Source organism: Artemia franciscana, chromosome 10 (assembly GCF_032884065.1).
Source record: "Artemia franciscana chromosome 10, ASM3288406v1, whole genome shotgun sequence".
NCBI classification, from domain to species: domain Eukaryota; kingdom Metazoa; phylum Arthropoda; class Branchiopoda; order Anostraca; family Artemiidae; genus Artemia; species Artemia franciscana.
This window is the reverse complement of record NC_088872.1, coordinates 11,217,186-11,237,243: the sequence shown is the minus strand read 5'-3', so window position 1 is coordinate 11,237,243 and position 20,058 is coordinate 11,217,186. Positions and strand designations below refer to the sequence as shown.

General features: G+C 35.9%; 1 protein-coding gene across 1 annotated transcript in view; it reads right to left on the bottom strand.

Moving 5' to 3' along the window:
* Positions 1–1,458: 1,458 nt before the first annotated feature.
* Positions 1,459–20,058, bottom strand: part of LOC136031780 (uncharacterized) — a 68,675-nt gene continuing 50,075 nt past the window's right edge. The window contains exons 10-12 of the mRNA XM_065711552.1: positions 15,119–15,314; positions 8,247–8,317; positions 1,459–1,704 (exon numbers count right to left, since the gene is read on the bottom strand). Of these exons, the coding sequence (XP_065567624.1) occupies positions 1,608–1,704; positions 8,247–8,317; positions 15,119–15,314 (364 nt within the window). The 3' untranslated portion in view covers positions 1,459–1,607. The remainder of the gene's footprint in view (positions 1,705–8,246; positions 8,318–15,118; positions 15,315–20,058) is intronic.

Sequence of the window (20,058 nt, the reverse complement as noted above, 5' to 3'; positions counted from 1 at the left end):
TCATGAAGATAGTTTTTTTTTTGTCAAAATTGCATCTTATTTTAATATTATCTTACGTTACTTACAGAATGCACTAGATATGGCAATTTCCTTTCAAGTAAGCCCTTAAACATCAATCTATGATGTTTCAGGTCTCCTCCATCCGAAGCTATTCAGAGCCTCCCTCTTTACACACTCCTAGAAAGTTCCCATTTCCTATAAATATTTCTTTTTGACATCCTCCCACCCCAACCGCGGACGATATGCTTTCTGTTTAGCCCTAGATAGTTGGCTAAAAAGGACAGTCTTCAACAATTTGTCAGTCTTCATCCGCAGAACGTGCCCTAGCCTTCTCAACCTTCCTCTCATTATAGTCCTAGAAAGCGGGAATGAATCACACTTTCGGGAATGAATCACACTTTTAGTACAGCCTATTGTTTGGAATACGGTCAGTAAGCTGGGTACCCAGAATGATCCACAGGCAATTTCTATGGAAAAGGTCTAGCAAATCTCCATAAACCTTAGCAATTAAGATTAACCGAAATAATAGTCACTATTCCTGATTTAGCTTCAAATTACAGTTCCTCTTCACTTGACTGTTTTTTTGTTCTAAACACATTTTTAAATTTTCGGTTACTTTAAGGTTCGTTCGTTACTAGGTTGCATCTAACGCTGCAACCATGAAACATAATAATGATATCGAAAACAATTCGACTACGGCAAATATTTGCTTTCCAGACAAAGGTTCTCTCATATTCTTAAGACAATTTGGCAAGCTAGGTAATTGAAAACTTTAGATATGTTCAGGATTTGACATTTGAGCTGATTCCTGAAAACTTTTTTCATCTGGTTCTACTGCTTTATTACTTGGAGACTTGAATATTGCAGAAAGTTTCAGAGATTCTGCTTCTCGTCAAAGTCGTCATATACATGCTTTAATGGCTGCTAAAATCAGAAGCGATCCATCCTTCCCTGTAACTTCACTAATGCATCTGAAATCTGCTTTCAGCCCTTCACTTCCGTCTGTCACCTGTTATTTGAAGTCCTTGCAGTGAGAAATTCCATGAAGTGAGAGATTGCAGTGAAGTGATAGATTGCAGTGAGAGATTCCATGAAGTGAGAGATTGCAGTGAGAGATTCCGAAGTGCTTACTTAGACATTCCACTTTTGGTCAAAGTCTTATCATACGTACCCAAACCATCCCTCTCCTTACCGTTTTATTTTGAATCCGAATCGGCTTATTCCAACAAATTGAGATATCCTAATAGATACGAAATGCACTTAGTATCGAAAATCTACCAGGTCTGATCTTTTTCCGGCTTGCCATACAGTTGTGCAGACAAAAGAAGCTTACCAGATCTATGTATTTGTACCAGCTATGGCAACACTGTCTGAGTAAATTTTTCTCTTCATGACCTTTTCTCTTATTTAAAAAAACATCGTTGTTTTTAGTTTTTGCCTTTGAATTGAATCCTTCCAAAAATTTAAAATTTGTATTTAAAAAGCTAAAAAACAAATACAACTAAAAAAGAAAATAAAATGAAAACAAGCAATCACGTCAAATTCGGATAGAAAAATTAGGTACCGCATGCATCACAGACTATACCAATATCACTAATATCATTGCATTAAAGTGATCCATAGAACATTTCGGTACCCAAAATCGGTTGTTCGTCTTCTGCCATCTTGGTTGACGTTTTTGAGCGCGAAAAAGATCTCTTCGCACTAAAAAAAAAAAAACAAAAAAACAACAACAAAATAAAAAAAAGAGAAAGTAGTTTTTAAGTAAAAAAAGGCAATAAAAGTGAATGGTAGAAAAAAGGCAAATATTTCACATCGATTATCATCCTTACGCAATGCTACAAAAAAGATCAGAGAAAAAAAAAGACAAGGTAATAAGGTAAAATTTTAAGTAATTAATAAACGAAGATTAAAGCAAAAACAAAAAAGTAGAATTACTTGTCTCCCGTATTTTCAACACTGTTTGTTTTAAGGACGTGGTCAACACTGGCCCATTTAATGTATCATTTTAAATATTCTTTTGCTAACTAATCGCAGAGATTGAATTATCACAATCTAATACAACGAATAACAACTATTAACAAGGTATCGCAGCACTAAGCCACCGGAGACGAACACTCTTTCTCAACCCCAATGATTCAAAGTTTCACTATATCGCTCCCCGAAGTTCCCAGTTCTTTTCAACTCTTTCTAATAATCTCTTCTTATTCCATTAGGGGGGCAGCCTGGTTTTCACTTGGTTCCAGATTTATGGTAAAAAAAAGTACGATCTTCGGCAATCTATCACTCTTCATCCATAAAAGGCCGCCTTTTCAAAATTTTCTTTAATTATAGACCAAGAAAGTTAATAGTGGTCTACAAAATTTATAGTGGCCTATAAACTATCTAAGCCTATAGGCCTGAAAAGTGAATTATTGGCTGACCAGATTTTTCGTACAACCTATTGCTTAATATATGGTCAGTCAAACTTTTTATATCTTTTTCACTTTTTACAGCTTGGATGCATCCACTATCTTTGCTAATACTGCTACCCAGACGAGTCCCAATCACAATCTGTTAGAATATTTTTGGAACAGGTGATCAGAAAAAAAAACCTTAATGAAAACAGCATTTATGTTCTTGAAACTAAATATATTTTTTTTTCATATCACTAGTCATAAAATTGCAATATTTAGGAATTAGTGGAGTGACCCCCTTACTCCTGAAAGATCAACCAGGGAAGGAAACTAAACGCAATGAATCAAACCTATTTAACCATGCAGTTGTGTTAATCAAAGGTACAAGCCATTATATTTTCTAGTTGACTGAATTTTTCCGAGGGATTTCATACGAATTAAAAGATATTAAATAAAAAAAACAAGTTTTTTTTTAACTGAAAGTAAGGAGCGACATTAAAACTTAAAACGAACAGAAATTACTTCGTTTATGAAAGGGGCTGGTCCCTCCTCAACGCCCCACTCTTTACGCTAAAGTTTGACACTTTCTCTCAGCTCTACTTTTTAAAACAGTAAAAAACTTTAGCGTAAAGAGCGGGGCGTTGAGGAGGGACCAGCCCCTTTCATATACGAAGTAATTTCTGTTCGTTTTAAGTTTTAATGTCGCTCCTTACTTTCACTTAAAAAAACTTGTTTTTTTTATTTAATTTCTGAACGTTTTGAATTAATGCACGTTTTGATTTTGGCTCTCCGCAGATGAATAATTAAAACGAAATTTGCATATTTATTTTTTTGGCTAAATGGCTTTCTCATAGTTTTGATCGAATGATTTTGGGGAAAAAGGAGCGGTGGAGGAGGCCTAGTCCCCCCCCCCAGTTTTTTGGTTACTTAAAAAGGCAACTAGAACATTTAATTTTTTACAAACGTTTTTATTAGTAAAAGATATACGTAACTTACGAATTAGCTTACGTAACGAACTTTTGTATTCGTATGTTTTTATTACGTATATGAGGGGGTTTACCCCCCTCAGCAATACCTCGCTCTTTACAACAAAGCTTAAGTTTTGTCCCAATTCCTTAAGAATGACCCGTGAATCACAAAGGCCGTAGAATAAATAGTTGAAATTACTAAAAATACTTTAGCGTAAAGAGTGAGGTATTGAGGAGGGGACGAATACCCTCATATGCATAGTAATTTTTGTTCGTTTTAATGCTGCTCCTTACTTTCAGATGAAAAAACTTTTTTATATTTATTTTTTTATTGTTTTTTTTAATAATGCTAGAAAATCCTGCGCTCCCTTCATGGAAATTTACTTCCCCCATGACAAATTACTTCATGGAAAGTTCCCCCAACATATCCCCCTCTTCTCAACAACTCTCCCCCCAACCAAAAAAATCCCTCTGAACGTCTGTACACTTCCCTATAACCATTACTATATGTAAGCACAGGTCAAAGTTCGTAACTTGTAGCCCCTCCCACGGGGACTGTGGGGGAGTAAGTCGTCCTCAAAGACATAGTTATAAGCTTTTTCAACTATACTGAATAAAATGGCAATCTCAGAATTTTGATCCGATAACTTTGGGAAAATGATTAGCGTGGGAGGGGGCCTAGGTGCCCTCCAATTTTTTTGGTCACTTAAAAAGGGCTCTAGAACTTTTTATTTCCGTTAGAATGAGCCCTCTTGCAACATTCTAGGACCACTGGGTCGATATGATCACCCCTCGAAAAAAAAACAACAAAAAAAAAAAACAAAAAAAAAAACTAACAAACAAATAAACACGCATCCGTGATCTGCCTTCTGGCAAAAAATACAAAATTCCACATTTTTGTAGATAGGAGCTTGAAACTTCTACAGTATGGTTCTCTGATACGCTGAATCTGATGGTGTGATTTTCGTTAATATTCTATGACTTTTAGGGGATGTTTTCCCCTATTTCCTAAAATAAGGCAAATTTTCTCAGGCTCGTAACTTTTGATGGGTAAGACTAAACTTGATTAATTTTATATATTTAAAATCAGCATTTAAATGCGATTCTTTTGAAGTAGCTATTGCTAACAAAATCCCGTTTTTTAGAGTTTTGGTTACTATTGAACCGGGTCGCTCCTTACGAACAGAAATTAAACCTGACAAAGATTAAAGAAAATATTAACAAAAACAAATAAAAATTATTATTACTACAGGAGCCAAACCCGAAACGAAATGAAATTATATTTCATACGAATTAAAAAAAAGTTAAAAAAAAGTTAAGTTAAGTTAAAAAAAAGTTTTTCGACAGACAATGAAGAGAGACATTACAAAAAATAATGCAACGAACAGAAATTGAACCTGACGAAGATTAAAGAAAACAATAATAAAAACAAATAAAAATTATTATTACTACAGGCGCCAAACCCGAAACGAAATGAAATTATAATTAACGATAAAATTCAAAGTTAAAAAGAACAAAATTACCAGAAATAAGAGTAGGACTCTACATTGTCATATGTAACCCCATATACAACCCCCTATGGGCTAAAGTATAATTTGCGCTAGGAGTATTCATGGTATAAGTAGTAATATTAATATCCGAGGAGTCCTATGGTAGGAGTAGGGGTAGTAGTAGCAGTAATTATGGTAGAAATTGTTTGTGGTAATAGCAGGGTTGATGCTCTGTGCATAGCAAAATCTCCTTCAATTTCGTACAGTAACTTAATTAATCGATCAACTAGTTAATCTGATGATGAATCTAATTTTAAAAATTAAGAGTTAATCATAATTAAGACCACTACCTAATTGATCCACGAATAATCACAATTCAATAGAGGTGCAGCATACCTATTAGCACCAAGTAGAGTGAAGGCTCAACTTTGGACCCAGCTACAGAGACCCAAAATCCTTGCACGATTCAAGTTTCAAAAAGCGTAACATATCTACTCTTCTATTAAACAAGTAGTTACAGCGGGACATGCCGCAAAAGATTAGCAATGACAGTGGCAGTAGCACTGGTTGATTCTTGAAACTCATTTTCACTTAAGTCTCCTGCTGATTAATCAGCATAGATAGACTCTATTCGCTGCCTCGGTTTTTCAGTCTTGAGCCAGTGTGAGGGCGTTATCTAGGAGCACGTTAACCAGGGTCAAAACCCAGTTGAAGCTGTCCTTCCATTTAGAACAAGGTTTCCCTTTGCGGTCGCTTTAATCCGTTGGCTGGAGGATCAAAGTCGAGTGTAATTTTCGCAGGAGTTTCTGCTGACATTCGGAGCAAATTACAACCCATAAAATACTAAATAGAAATAAATTAAAGCTTCCAAGAAAAGGTAAGCCGGATGAAGCTAGTCAATTAAGAAGAAACTGAAAAGGGAAATTCGCAAATCTACAAGATTCTACTACAAAACTAAGGTCGAAAAATTGCTAATAATGAACCCATAAAATTGATTTCCGAGGTTAAAAAGTTGTGTGGCAGGAGACTTGACCAGGTTAATGTCAACCTATCCGAACTCCTCAAAGTTGCTGCCAATAACCTTCACAGATTCCTTGCAAGGCCTTCCAACATTGTGTCTTCAATCACCACTGATGATATTCCCCTTTTTTCCCCTGTATTCCTTTGGGAGATCAAAAGAAAACAAGAAACTAAGAAAACAAGCACCTGCCCTTTGTATTCCATTTCCTCTGATCAGTGATTTCCTTTCAAAGCCCTTGTTTCTCATTTTCAATGAGATTACCGAGGTTGAGCAATTTCCACAATTATGGAAGCGGGGTTTCATAGCCCCCTTTAAAAATAAAGATGCAGAGCCTTGTTTTGAAGGCGTTCACCCTATATAACTCCAATATCTTTTTTTTTTACTTTTTTTGTGCTTTTGTCCTTTTTTCTTGTTTCTTGATCTCGAAAAACGAACTCGGCTCTTCAGAGCTTGTGATAGGGATTTTTCGAAACATATATCTCAGGTGATCAGTGTAGTAGCACAGTAGATTGATTTTCTGCTTGGCAATACAGGGCCTAGGGATCGATCTCCGCTAATGCAAGGTTGGGTGTAAGGCTTGCTACCTGTCCTGTCAAAAGGAGTAAAAGACCCAGAGACTGAAACGTCGATTTGACACCTTATGCACTATCTACCAACAATGGCTCTGGAGGATCTTTATCCTTTTATCCAAATGGCAAAACCAGCCGATTAGCCAGTTGCCAAGAGCGGTAGCCAACTAGTCAGAGATAGGAGTTCGGCGTTTGACAAGAAGTCATACCACTTCAGCCTCTCAGTTCTCCTGATTTTTTACTTTACACTATATCAATTTAATGATTGACGAAGCTCATGTCAAGTGTCACTTCCACAAAAAAAGGGCTGATACCACAGACACACTGTAGATCCTCATTTGGTTTTATGGCTGATGCTCGGCTTTGACCACACTATGTGACTCAGGCAAGCCATGACTGACGATGCCTTTGCCTGACGTGATTGGAGTTCTTTCTCGATCAAACCGTCTGAGGCTATAATGCAGTAAAGTATACGTACATGATCTAACGATTTTGACTGGGTGACCAGCTACCACAAACAATGGACTGCTAAGCGATGGATCATTCGGCTTAAGAATATTACCTTGTTAGCATAACAAAATAAAAAGCGTTATTTTAATTTAGCTTTAAAAATAATTTCAACTGAACATAAAAATTAGTTTATTTATAATAATTTCCTAAATGGTGCGAAATGTTTATATATATGAAACTAGGAGAAACGGGGGTCAGACTCCCACTTTTGACCCTGTAATTATAAAGACTACCAATCCTTGCATTAATACTAATAATTGTGGCATGAATAGTAGTGGTAGGAACTAGAAGCAGCGAGTATAGGTGTACTATTACAACTAGAAGAGGCCGTGCCATAGAACTACTAGCAGCATCGTGGCACGAGTAATAGTAGCAGTAGGTCTGAATTCTTGCTGCAAAGGAAACGTTTTCTGTCAGTTCAATGCAGTGGAGGTTTTAGTCTCTTCTGCGCCCGGGGCGAAACCTTCATTAGCGCCCCTGTTCCCTGTCTCCCAAAAATTTTCATGCCAAATTTTAACAAAATTTTCGTTTTTTAATAAAATTCGGTCTACTTACTTTTATTTTCAAGGAACTGTGATGAAGATATGAGAAAGATATATTCCGGATTTAATTTGCTTATACTTACTGCCAACTGCACCCTCAACTGTACTTTAATAAAATAAAATTCGAAAATAACAAAATGATTATAATCGTTAAATCATTTATTTGAAATTTTGCATCCCTAAAACTTCTGCATCCGGGGCAAGTGCCCCTTCTGTCCCACCTAAAACCACCCTTGGTTGGATGTTGGTTTCTGTAAAGCCAAATTCCCTACAATTTTATATTTTAACTTGGTTTATCAACAAGATCAATTTCTCAATGATCATAAGTCAGAATCAGGGCAGCATAAACACACATATGTATAAAGTTTGTCCCAGTTATTATTTTTGTTTCCTATATGAGTTTGATTAAAAATTTAAAAATGAATTGAAGTAAATAGAGTATATATTATCTGTGCAACATTATCGTTTCAAAAATAATGTCTAGACTCCGAAACTCCAAACGGTATTTCACGTGATTTTTTTTTAACATAATCATGACTTAAAGCTACTTAGAAAAACAAACTCTGAGAAAATAATATTTTGGAAACGTCTCTAACTTACCTAATCTAGTAAAGTGTCTCTAATCTTCATTAAGTTATGTAAACAATCTCTAATAAAGTATCTAAAGCATATAATAAAGTGTGTAAATCATAATATCTAAAGAATCTGATCCCTAGTAAAGCACCTTTAATAAAGAATATAGAATTTTACCTTCCAGATAAAGAGCCTCTTTGTTTGGTCAGGTAACGCTCAAAAGGGTCCTTAGACGGTGACTCAAAAATCTTCGAAATAAAAAGAAAAATAACATACTAATAAAAGAAAGGGAAAAAAACGAAGGCTTAGGATGAAAAGCAAAGAAAGGTAGAAAAATAACAATAAATACACAAAACAACGGCGACAAACAACAATCAAGAAAGGACGAGAGGCTGACCCAAGGCAGGGGGGGGGGATAAAACTGCAACTTCAAGCGACTATTTTCCATCATTCCTCGGAGTAAAGGGGATGAAAGGTATCCCTGCGCTGAGCATATATGGATTGCTTTCTCCAGCCACATTTCTTATCAGCGTTCCATTTTTCGGGCAAACTACCTCAGCATTCAATTCCTCCTTGCGAAGATATTTCTTGGACACTCCGTTCGCAAATGTAATGAAAATTCACACACGAAACAATGTCCCAGGAAAGGGCACACAGAAATTGAAAAAGAAAAGAAAAACGCATTCAAAGCGTTTGTCGAACAAATTTTCTGAGACTCCCTCTCTTGAATTGAATCAGTCACTCTTGTGCGTGAGGATTCCCTCTGGAATCCTCACGCTTCTTGTGCGCGACTCCCTCTCTTGAATTGAATCAGTCACTCTTGTGCGTGAGGATAGTACTGTTATTTTCTGTTCCTAAAGACGAATATTCTTACTAACATTCCCATCCATCCATATTTGGCTTAGCTGACATATTTGACTTTCAAAATCGTTTTGTTGTCTTTTTTATTAAAACACTTTAAACTTTCAACCCTAGATGAGCAATAGAGAATGACACAAGAGTCTGCATATATTTTTTTTCGTTTTTTTCAGTCTTTTTCAGTTTTTCTTCTTTTTTTAGATGTCATATGGTGTGACAGCATTCCCGACGAAATGTACAAAATGTAACGATCTCTATTCTGAAGAAGTTCTGAAGAAGACCGTAAATTTTGTCGAACTGATCAAGGGATTTCTTAAAGTAAGTTTTGGTCGCCACGTCTTAGCTAAAGGAATCATTTCAAAAATTTCCCCAGAGAGTTTCTAAAAAATAATTTCTTAGACAACACTGCTTTTCGCTTTATAATTGATTTTTTTTTTCAATAAGACAGTAAAAAATGTCGTAAAGGAATATGCAGAATTCAAAGGAAATCACTGCCTTGCTAAAAAATTACCCATTATATATATATATATATATATATATATATATATATATATATATATATATATATATATATATATATATATATATATATATATATATATATATATATATATATATATATACATATATATATATGTATATTTAAGAGTTTCTAGCAAAGAAAGAACTCCATTGGATACATTTGTCTAAAAAGATTTACCCGTTTTTTTCTTGTATTTTTTTAAGAGTTTCTAACAAAAAAAAAAAACAGAAAACTCCTTTGAACACATATATCTAAAAAGAAGAACAACAATAAGTTCTTACTACTGCATAAATAAGAAGTTCATTTTAGATGGCTTTTTTTTCGCCCCGCAAAAAAAAAGACATTTTTTTAAAACTCAGATTTAAAACAAAAGCGAACAGAATATTATTTTTCTTTGTAATTAATTCGTGAAGCCAGGCCACTGAAAAACTTACGGCCATATATGTCACTAGTCAATTATTTACCATTTTTTTTCCCTTGCGTTGTGTCCGTTGAATTTCCTTTCACAGCAATCAACGGAAAAGTTTTCAGTAATGTCTCAGAAAATTACTCCAAACGTAGGTGCGCCATCTGTAGGTGCCAATGCTGTTCTTAAAAAAATAGATTAAAATTTAAACTCCTTCTCAATCAGTTAAGCCTAGGTTTGCCAAAAATAGTTCGGAAAACCATTCCAAATGGACGTGCAGCGTCTCACAAAGCTGTTCCTCAAGTACTCGGTGCAGGGTGTCTTTTCTGGTAGGTAACCCGACTGCACCATGTTTTGGCATATTTGCCATACTGTATTGACGAACGGCGGTAAAAGTAGATAGCTCATCGGAGGGAGGACATAGGATATACTTGTAGAGAACTGTCATTGGTTCCAGGTCAACTGTTTTACTTAGAGAGTGTAAAAGCACCCTATTTTAGAACATCTTGTCTTTGAGCTACCTTGGATCTCTGAAGCGATGCCGCTAGGATTTTAAGATTTCCAAAAAGTGTGCATCCATATTTGGTAATAGGCCTGATGTATGGCCTGTACACAGGGAGAATCGAACTGGAGGGTAACACGATCTTAAAGCGAAGAGTCACACCGTCTTCTCTCAGAAAAGGCTCAGACCCAATTGAGGTGTGTGTTATAGGAGAGGTCTGAGGAGAAACGAATTCTCAAAAGACGAAGTTTGTCTACTCTCTTGATAGCTTTGGCCTTGAAGATAAATATATCTTCAAGCTTCAATGATAGCTTTGGCCTTGTCAGATTGTCGAAGCCGGACCTCCAATCGGGGAATTATTAGTTCTTTAGCCTTGTATGCATAGTGCTATTTCCCATGATGACATTTTTTCGTCAAACAACGTGGAATTATGCTGGCTAAGCAATATTTAACTAATGTCAGAGCCCCAGAAGCTAGCTTCACAGTCACTTTGTCCTCCAAACTACGGAAACGCTCAGCGAATGTAAGAAAAGTGTTCAAATGATGTGAAAAAAGGAGAAAATAAAGGAAAAGAAAAGCAATTACTGAAGTAAAATAAAACTAAAGAAAACAAATACATTGGCTAGAAGCATAAAACCTACATGAAATCTGTGAACGTAAAAAAAACGAAGAAATAATGAAAGACTTTCCGGTTTTGGGGTACTGAAAAAAACAATGGTCTTCAATCTGGATAGAAAAGCAATTTTTTTTTTTCGATTTCGGACACAAGGTCTGAACATAGAAACCTAGAAAGATATGGTCGGGACATTGAAAAAGAAGAGAAGTTTGTGTACACTAGTGATATGAACCTGAAAAAAGTTAATTAATGCTGCAGCGTTACTTAGATACATGTTCAAAGAGTATATTTTAGAAACGGTTTGATATTACTATCATATGATTATCAAATTTTATATTTGCATGAAGAATCGCAGGCAGGCACGTTCTCCAGATTTTGTTTGACGGGAGGAATCAAACACAGAGAGAAACATTACAAGGACAAACAGGCGGATGGTAAAAAAAATACAGGAAAGAATAGAGGAAAATCTATAAAAAACTATCGTGAAGTCTGTAAATTTGAAGAGGGGAGGTGAAGAGACACGACCACGAAGGTCTCCACTTTGTATGCGTGCCCGATCATATATGATAATCAAATTTAGTTATTAGTCGCAAAATAACGGCACAATATTTGGCTTTTAACGGCACAAGTTTTTTCTTAACTGAAAGTAAGAAGCGAAACTAAAGCTTAAACAAATAGAACACTCTTTACGCTAAAGTTTTTATCGTCTTAAGAAGTAAAGTTGTGACAAAGAGTCAAACTTTAGCGTAAAGAGCGAGGCGTTAAGGAGGGGACAGCCCATCTCATATACGGGATGGTCTCTGTTCATTTTAAGTTTTAATGTTGCTTCTTTCTTTCATTTTAAAAAAAACTTATTTTTTTTATTCAACTTACTGTACGTTTTTCAACTACTGCAGGTTCAAACTTGGCTCACCGTACGTGATAAATTAAAACAAAACTTGCATATTAATTCTGGCCGATTTATTCCCTATATGAAGGGTTACTCCCACCTCAATATCTTGCCCTTGACGCAAAAAGCTGTTAGCACTTTTAAAAATGCTTCCTATTCTAATTAAACGGTTCCCGTGTTTCAATAGCCGCTCTTAAAAAAATTGGGCAAACAGTTAAACTTTAGCGCAAAGAGCAAGATATTGAGGAGAGGGCAACCCTTCATACATGGAATAATTTCTGTTCATTTTGAATGTTAATGTTGCTCCTTACGTTCAGTTGAAAAAAAACTTGTTTTATAATTTAATTTCTGATCGTTTTTCAAATAATGCCGGTAAATCTCGCTCACCCCCCAAGAAATATACTCTTCCCTCTCGCGGAAAACTCCCCGTGGAAATTTCATCCAACGTGAAGTGCATCCCCTTCAAATTCCGTCAAGACAGGTCCATCCTCGCTGAAAATCCCCCGTCTCCATAAATTGCTTGCGAACGATTCAGCCTGAAAAATTTTCCTTAGCATTCTTTCATTTGAATACAACTTTAATCTCTAATGGATTTCTCGATCAGTCCAGAAATGACCCCTTCCGTGGCAACTATTTCCCGGAAATCAAAGCACGCGGAAAATAATCCCCGGATATTTCCAACAGAATATCTCCACATGACAAATTTGGCAAAGAGAATGCAAGACAATTAAAAAGAATTTCTATAGTAATTCTGTCAAATCCACCCTATGCAACATTTCCCCTGGAAAATTTATCCCCCCAAAATTTCCCTTCCCGAGGAAGAGTCTCCCTATAGAAATCCACCCCAAACACAAACTCCATCCCCTAAAATATTTCTGTGTACTTTCCAATAACAAATACTATGCGTAAACAATGGACAAATTTCATAGCTTACAAGCCTCTTCCCGCGGACTGTGGGGGATCATTTTACACCTAAAGACATAGTTACTTGATTTTTTCCACTATACTGAACAAAGTGACAATCTCAAAATTTAGATCAGATAACTTTGGGGAAAGATGGGCGTAGGAGGGGGCCAAGTTGCCCTTCAATCTTTTTGGTCACTTGAAGAGGGCACTAGAACTTTTAGTTTCCGCTCTAATGCACCCTCCCTCGAAATTCTAGGACCATTCTTTCAGTTCGATCACCCCTGGAAAAAAACAACAACAAATAAACACGCATCCGTGTTTTCAAGCAAAAATAGCAAACTTCCGCATTTCTGAATATAGGAAATTGAAACTTCTACATAATCCGCTGTACGCTGGTTACGCTGAATACGATGACGTAATTTTCATTAAGGTTCCTTGAATTTTAGGGGGTGTTTTCCCCTTATATCAAAAATCAGGCAAATTTTCTCAGGCTCGTAACTTTTGTTGGGTTAAACTAAATTTTATATGTTTGGAATCAGCATAATAAGCTGATTCTTTTGATGTATCTACAAGTATTAAAATTCCGTTTTTTAGAGTTTCGGTTACTATTGAGCCGAGTCAATCCTTACTTACAGTTCGTCACCACGAATTGTTTGATTAAAGTAAAGAGCGGGAGGGGTCAAATACAGAAAAGAATAACAATAACATGCAGGCGGATCGTATAGGAAAATAAAAAGTATAGTTCAGAATCTATTGGAAAGTATAGTAAAGGTGTGCAGATATCAAGAGAGGGGGGTGGGGAGCCTTCTCCAAGGCCTCTACTTTGCAAACGCGCCCGATTGCATAGTATAATCAAATGTAGTTATCAGTCGCAAAAATAATAGCACAATCTCGGCAACGTCTCCTTTGAACTGGTACCTAGAAGTAAAACTATGCCATAGAAGCTGATAAAATATTAAAAGTAATAATAAATTTGATTCACTAAAAAAATAGATAAAAAAAATCAATGAACAGCAACATTTTTAAAAGGGTTCATTTGCAGGCCAAAAAATAACTGATTTTTGATCGGGAAGATGCTATGCTAAATCAATAATTTACACCTAGTAATAGTACACTAATACCGATAACTCCTCATAGCATAAAACCATTTAGAGCTAACACAGCTACGCAAGCTCCTCCTTCGGCCCTCTATTTAATGCTTCCCTGTTTACTTCATCGCACTAAGCCCCTACTTACATTAAATCTTTCCAAATGACCACTTCCTACCCCGTTCGACGATGTCTTGCTTTCGTTCGATCCCTCTTGATTGTCGATTAAATAAAAAAAAAAAAAGAAGTTTTTTTTTAACTGAAAGTAAGGAGCGACATTGAAACTTAAAACGAACAGAAATTACTCCGTATACGAAAGGGGCTGTTCCCTCCTCAACGCCCCAATCTTTACGCTAAAGTTTGACCCTTTCTCACAACTCTACTTTTTAAAACAATAGAAAACTTTAGCGTAAGGAGCAGGGCGTTAGGAGGGAACAGCCCCTTTCATATACGGAGTAATTTCTGTTCGTTTTAAGTTTTAATGCTCTTAACTTTTGATAAGTAAGACTAAATTTGATGAAACTTATATATTTAAAATCAGCATGAAATCAGATCCTTTTTATGTATCTATTAGTATCAAAATCTCGTTTTTTAGAGTTTCGGTTACTATTGAGCCGGGTCGCTCTTTACTACAGTTTGTTACCACGAACTGTTTGAACAGGACGATTTTCAGCAGCCTATCACCCTTCAGATATATATGTTAAATAGCATTCACATACAAACTTCACTAATTAGCTTTTGTTTGACATAATTATTGTCTTTCTTCAACTTTCTCCTTTCGATTTCAACCATCATCCAAGGCCATATCCAGGAGGAATTAGGGGGTTTGAACCTTCCCCAAAAATTTTTGTTCGACTCACAAAAACGTAAAAAAAATGCACATATAAACAATTTTCTTATACATTCCTATATTTTTTTGTAGCCCCCCTCCCCTAGAACCAAAATCATGGATATAGCCTTGTTGTCATCCTTCAAATATATAAAAACAGATTTAAAGTCAGATTAACAAATTCACACAGAAACTTTACTTAGTTATCAAACTTATTTTCTTTCTTCTGCTTTGATCTAAGCTTTGTATCTCTTGCCTTTGTGAGGTTGAATATTCAGTCGTATATTGTATATTCATTTATAATATTCAGGTTGAATATTCAGTTGCAATACAATTTTTTTCATACAATATCAACAAGAAAAACTTATTACAAAAATGAGGACAAAAAGCCGATATAAAAGTAAAAATAATAAAAATATAAACAAAATTTACCTTTTCTTCAACAGCTTTGCTAGATTTTGAGTGGGATGGCTCTCCTCTCCACAGATCAAATAATTTTGGGTGAGTATCTTCGTTTACCACTGGACTCTGGGGTCTAGTTTTGTGGTGGCCAAAACAAATATCTGGAAAGAGTTCAGCCAGTCCGTAAGTCGTCTTATATGGATCATGCTCCCCGTTATGGTCTGCACTGAAAAATATATAGACTAACACTTAGAATACACAACAAGCAATTGAATAGCAAACTAATAAGAAAGGGAATACCACCACAGAAAATGTGAAAAAAACATATGGGACTATCATCACAGGGCGATAAGAAAGGATGAACCGATGGAAAGAACATTTCAAGGATCTGTTAAATAGGAGAGGCCAGGCTACACCACAAACTTCCTCCGTCCACTCCAGCCAAAATATGTGACTAGCAGCTCCATCACTCGTGGATCAGTATTCTTGCGATGTATCTCCACCTTCGATGGAGGAAGTCAGAAATGCCGTGAAGTCTTTCAAAAAATATAAAGCCCCGGGTGAGGACTCCCTACCGGCAGAAATATACAAAGCAAGTTCGGCGCTCGTTGAAGCCCTAACGAACCTACTTGGCAAAGTCTAGAACGACTGGCAAAGTCCCAGGATTGGCATAACGCAACTATAATCCCTATATTCAAGAAACAAGATGAAGAAGACTATAAAAATTACTGGGGAGTCTTACTAATAGACATAGCTGGGGAGATTTTTGCAATAGTTTTAGCGAGCCGCTTTTGCAAAGAGCGAGAGCAACGGACAAGAAAGAACCAGACAGGATTCCACCCTAGAATGGGACGTGTAAGCCATGTCTTTAACCTACAACTTCTTCTTCACCAACGTTCCATTCACGGATTGGATACCTTCGCAGTCTTTCTTGACTTCATAGCTGCATTTGACTCGATATTAAGACCCTTTTTATGGCAAATAATGCTCGAAGACAGTGTTCCAACGGAAATAGTCGACCTGCTAAGAGCATAATATGAGAACACCCTAAGTAACGTATGAATATATGGTGTACTAATGGAACTACTTGAAATAGCATATAGCGTCCGTCAAGGATATCCGGCATTGCCAATTCTTTTCAACTACATTATAAATTGGATTATGAAAAACGCACTGAAAGATGATGGCGTCGCCTTTTTAGCACAGGAAAAAATTGCTGACATCGAATATGCAGACGATGGTACTCTACTCGCAGACTCCCCACAGAAAGCACAAAATATGATAGAAAGAGTTGCGAAAACGACTAGTGAGACAGGACTCACAATCAGTATCCCTAAAATAAAGTATTTTTCAACCAAAGAGAACACTTCTATATACAGCAGTGGAGAACCTATTGAGAGGCTGGAAGAGTTCAAATACCTAGGGTCATCGATAAATGCTAAAGGTGGACCCACTAATGAGATTCAAGGCAGGATTAGCAAAGCTTGGTCCGTCTTTGGCCAGCTCCGCAAACCTCTTTGGACCAGAAGGGAAATCAACCCCGTGACGAAGCTCAGGATCTACTCAGTATGTGTGCGTTCAATTTTGTTATATGGATGTGAGACCTGGCCCCTCAAGGTGGAAGAAGAGCGTCAGCTTGACACTTTTGACTGAAAATGTCTACGGGCTATTAGCAATATGCAAAAAGAATCAGCAGCAAAGAGCTGATGAAACCATGCGGACAAAAGCACGACGTTTTCCACCATGATCAAGAAAAGAGGTCTCAAGTGGCTAGGTTACGTAATGAGGCGCCCAGAAGAGACCCTGACACGCTAGGTACTACTAGCAGTTCCCGATGGAAGAAAAAACCAGGTAGCCAGATGAAAACTTGGCCCCAAGATGAAAAAACTTTAGTCCCAATGGGAGGATGTGGTAGCTATAGGTAGAAACGGGATGATTCTAGACTCTTCCTTGGTACCCTGGATGCCCCTGGGTGGCAGAGACGGAACTAAGGTAATATCATTTGAATATAGATACTTATTTTTTATTTACATAAATTATAGATACAAATATATAATACTATTTATAGATACACAATTCATAAAATATATAGATACAGATTTTGTAGATGCAGATTATATATATATATATATATATATATATATATATATATATATATATATATATATATATATATATATATATATATATATATATATATATATATATATATAGAATGACCTACAAGAATGACCAGCCTCTTATGACAGATGTCACAAGAGATCGCCATTGGAGATACCTTGGCAACATACTACGTATGGAAAATCTCCGGCTACCAAATGCAGCGCTCAAACCAACAGGTTCACCCAGCAGAGGCAGGCAAAAAGTAATTAAATAAAAGAAACTAGCCTAAACAAAACCAGGGGCGTAGCTTGCTGTGGGGCAGGGGCTCAACTGCCCCTCCCAGACCTCAGTTTGCCCCCCCCCCAGCAGAAATTTAGATTCTTCCAAAATATTGTCAAAACTAAAATTAACCTGCATAATCCAAACATTAGCAGAAACAGATCAGTTTTTTATAGTAAATATTTACCTTTAAAGAACTATAGTAGCTTTAAGTACCTTTATTCTTTATAGTACTTTTATAGTACTAAATAGTACCTTTATGGTACCAAATGGCTTATTTTTTTAGTTTTTACTGTCAGTTTCCCTTAATTTGGGAAAATTGGCTCCAACTTTGCCGGCTCCCCCTAGACTCCAGTTTGCCCCTCCAGCTGCAATTTAGTTTCTTCCAAAATCTTGTCAAAACTAAGATTAACCTGCATAATTCAAACATTAACAGAAACAAATCAGTTTTTTTTAGTACATATTTACCTTTATAATAGCTTTAAGTACCTTTATAGTACTTTTATAGTACTAAATAGTACCTTTATGGTACCAAATGGCTTTTTTTTAGTTTTTACTGTCATTTCCACTTGACTTGGAAAAATTGGGTCCAACTTTGCCGACTCCCCCCCATCTTCAGTTTGACCCCACCTCCCCAGCTGCAATTTAGCTTCTTCCAAAATCTTGTCAAAACTAAGATTAACCTGCAAAATTCAAAGATTAACAAATCAGTTTTTTCAGTACATATTTACCTTTATAGTACTATAGTATCTTTAAGGTACCAAAATGGCTCATTTTTAGTTTTTACTGTCATTTCCACTTGATTTGGAAAAATTGACTCCAAACCCCCCACCCAACCCTAGGATTTTGGCGAAATTACGCCACAGAACAAAATATGAAATAAAGATACAAAGATAACAATGAAACGCTAAATGAAAAAGACAAAAGAAAATTTACAATAGTTTGCTCTTTAAAATATCTTACAAATAAGAAACTTTTGAATCAGCAGTAGCAGAACATTTATTTGACCTTCCACACTATAGTAGGCTATACTATTTAATCAAACGAAAATAATTGATACTTCTATTGGACTTTTACAAAGTTTCTGAGAAATAATAGAAATTAAGAAAACTATCTATGGGGGTATTAGTATCAATAGAGATGAAAGGGAATCTAGATTAAATCAAATCACTTTTATTACAATCACTTAATTAAAAAGCAGGTCAAAACCAAAAATTTGAACATTAACATTTTGCATAATAAGCCCCAAACAAGCGTCAACGTGCCTGTACTGGATTTGCAAATAAAAGGTGCATTCAGTTTATAATGCCTAACTTTTCTTGACCTGTGTCCATTTGTAACTTTTGATTTCTTTTAGAGTTTATTCTATCTAAACCTGATAAATTCTGTTCGTAAACGGCATAAGTAAGATTTTAGATTTTTTTAAAGTAATTGACTTGTTATATTACTAGGGTTCCATTCGGAAGATAATTTGAGACATATGTGCACAATAACGGACAGCTTGATCCCGTGCCTTGTTGATGTGATTTTGAAATTTTGCTTAATTTTTATTTTTATTTAAATGTCCCTTTTCTTTTCATTTTTTTTTAAACTTTTAGCGTTTTTGCAATTATCTTTGTATTTTTTTTTTAGTTTCATCTTTTGTTTAGGATAATTTCTTTTACTAATTTATTTTTTTTTCCGCTGGGAAAGGCTTCCTACTACTGAGAATAGAAAGGCCCACTACTAGGTGTTCCTAAAATTTCTTTGAAATTCGGTAATCCTGGCTGTGTCTTGTGCCACAATCTTGTTAAGAGCAAAGTTCAGAGCGTAGTAACAGAAAATTTAAAATCGCTTTTTGAAAAAGAATATCCAGTGAAGAAAAACCCCTATTAAAAGTTAATTCAGGAATGATAACTGTTATTTAGGTTAATAATAATATTAAAAGTTAACTGTGAAAAAAATTACGGGAATTTTGAAAAGTAGCCTGACACTCAACAAAAATGGTGTAAGGCCACATTCAAATCTGCACAATTAAAACCTCCATAGCCGAAAATTCCATACAGAAATATTACAGTCCCCATCTTCAGCATTAAGGGAACTCGTTTTTTAGCACGAAAAGCAGAGATTTGTCTCCTTTTTTCTTAGTCGCTAGTGAGGCACTGAGACATCACAGTGAGATGCTTAAGGACCTATAAGAAAGAAAATTCTTATTTCTAGAGCCTTTTATGACTAGTAAATTGACTAATATAATTTTTCTTATTCAATCTCATTAATCTTGGTATAATTTAATCCCAAGTGATGAATTTAATTGGTTAAGTTTCAAATCAAATGAGTTCAATCGTTTTGAAAGATACTTTCCAACTTTATACACTCTTCGCGGTGCAAATGCATATTCGTTCCCAAACATGCACGATAAGTCGATATAGTCGATAAGAAATAACCGATTAAGTAAGCAGAGGAGGGACAGTTATACCCGTCGCAAGCGTCATTGTGTCTGCCGGGAGAGTATGCGCTCAAGTATAGTTATGGCAAGCGTGTACTTGCTAAAGCTATGTACATAAGAAAAAGAAAACAAAGATGCCGTTTATGCAGAATATCATGGTAGC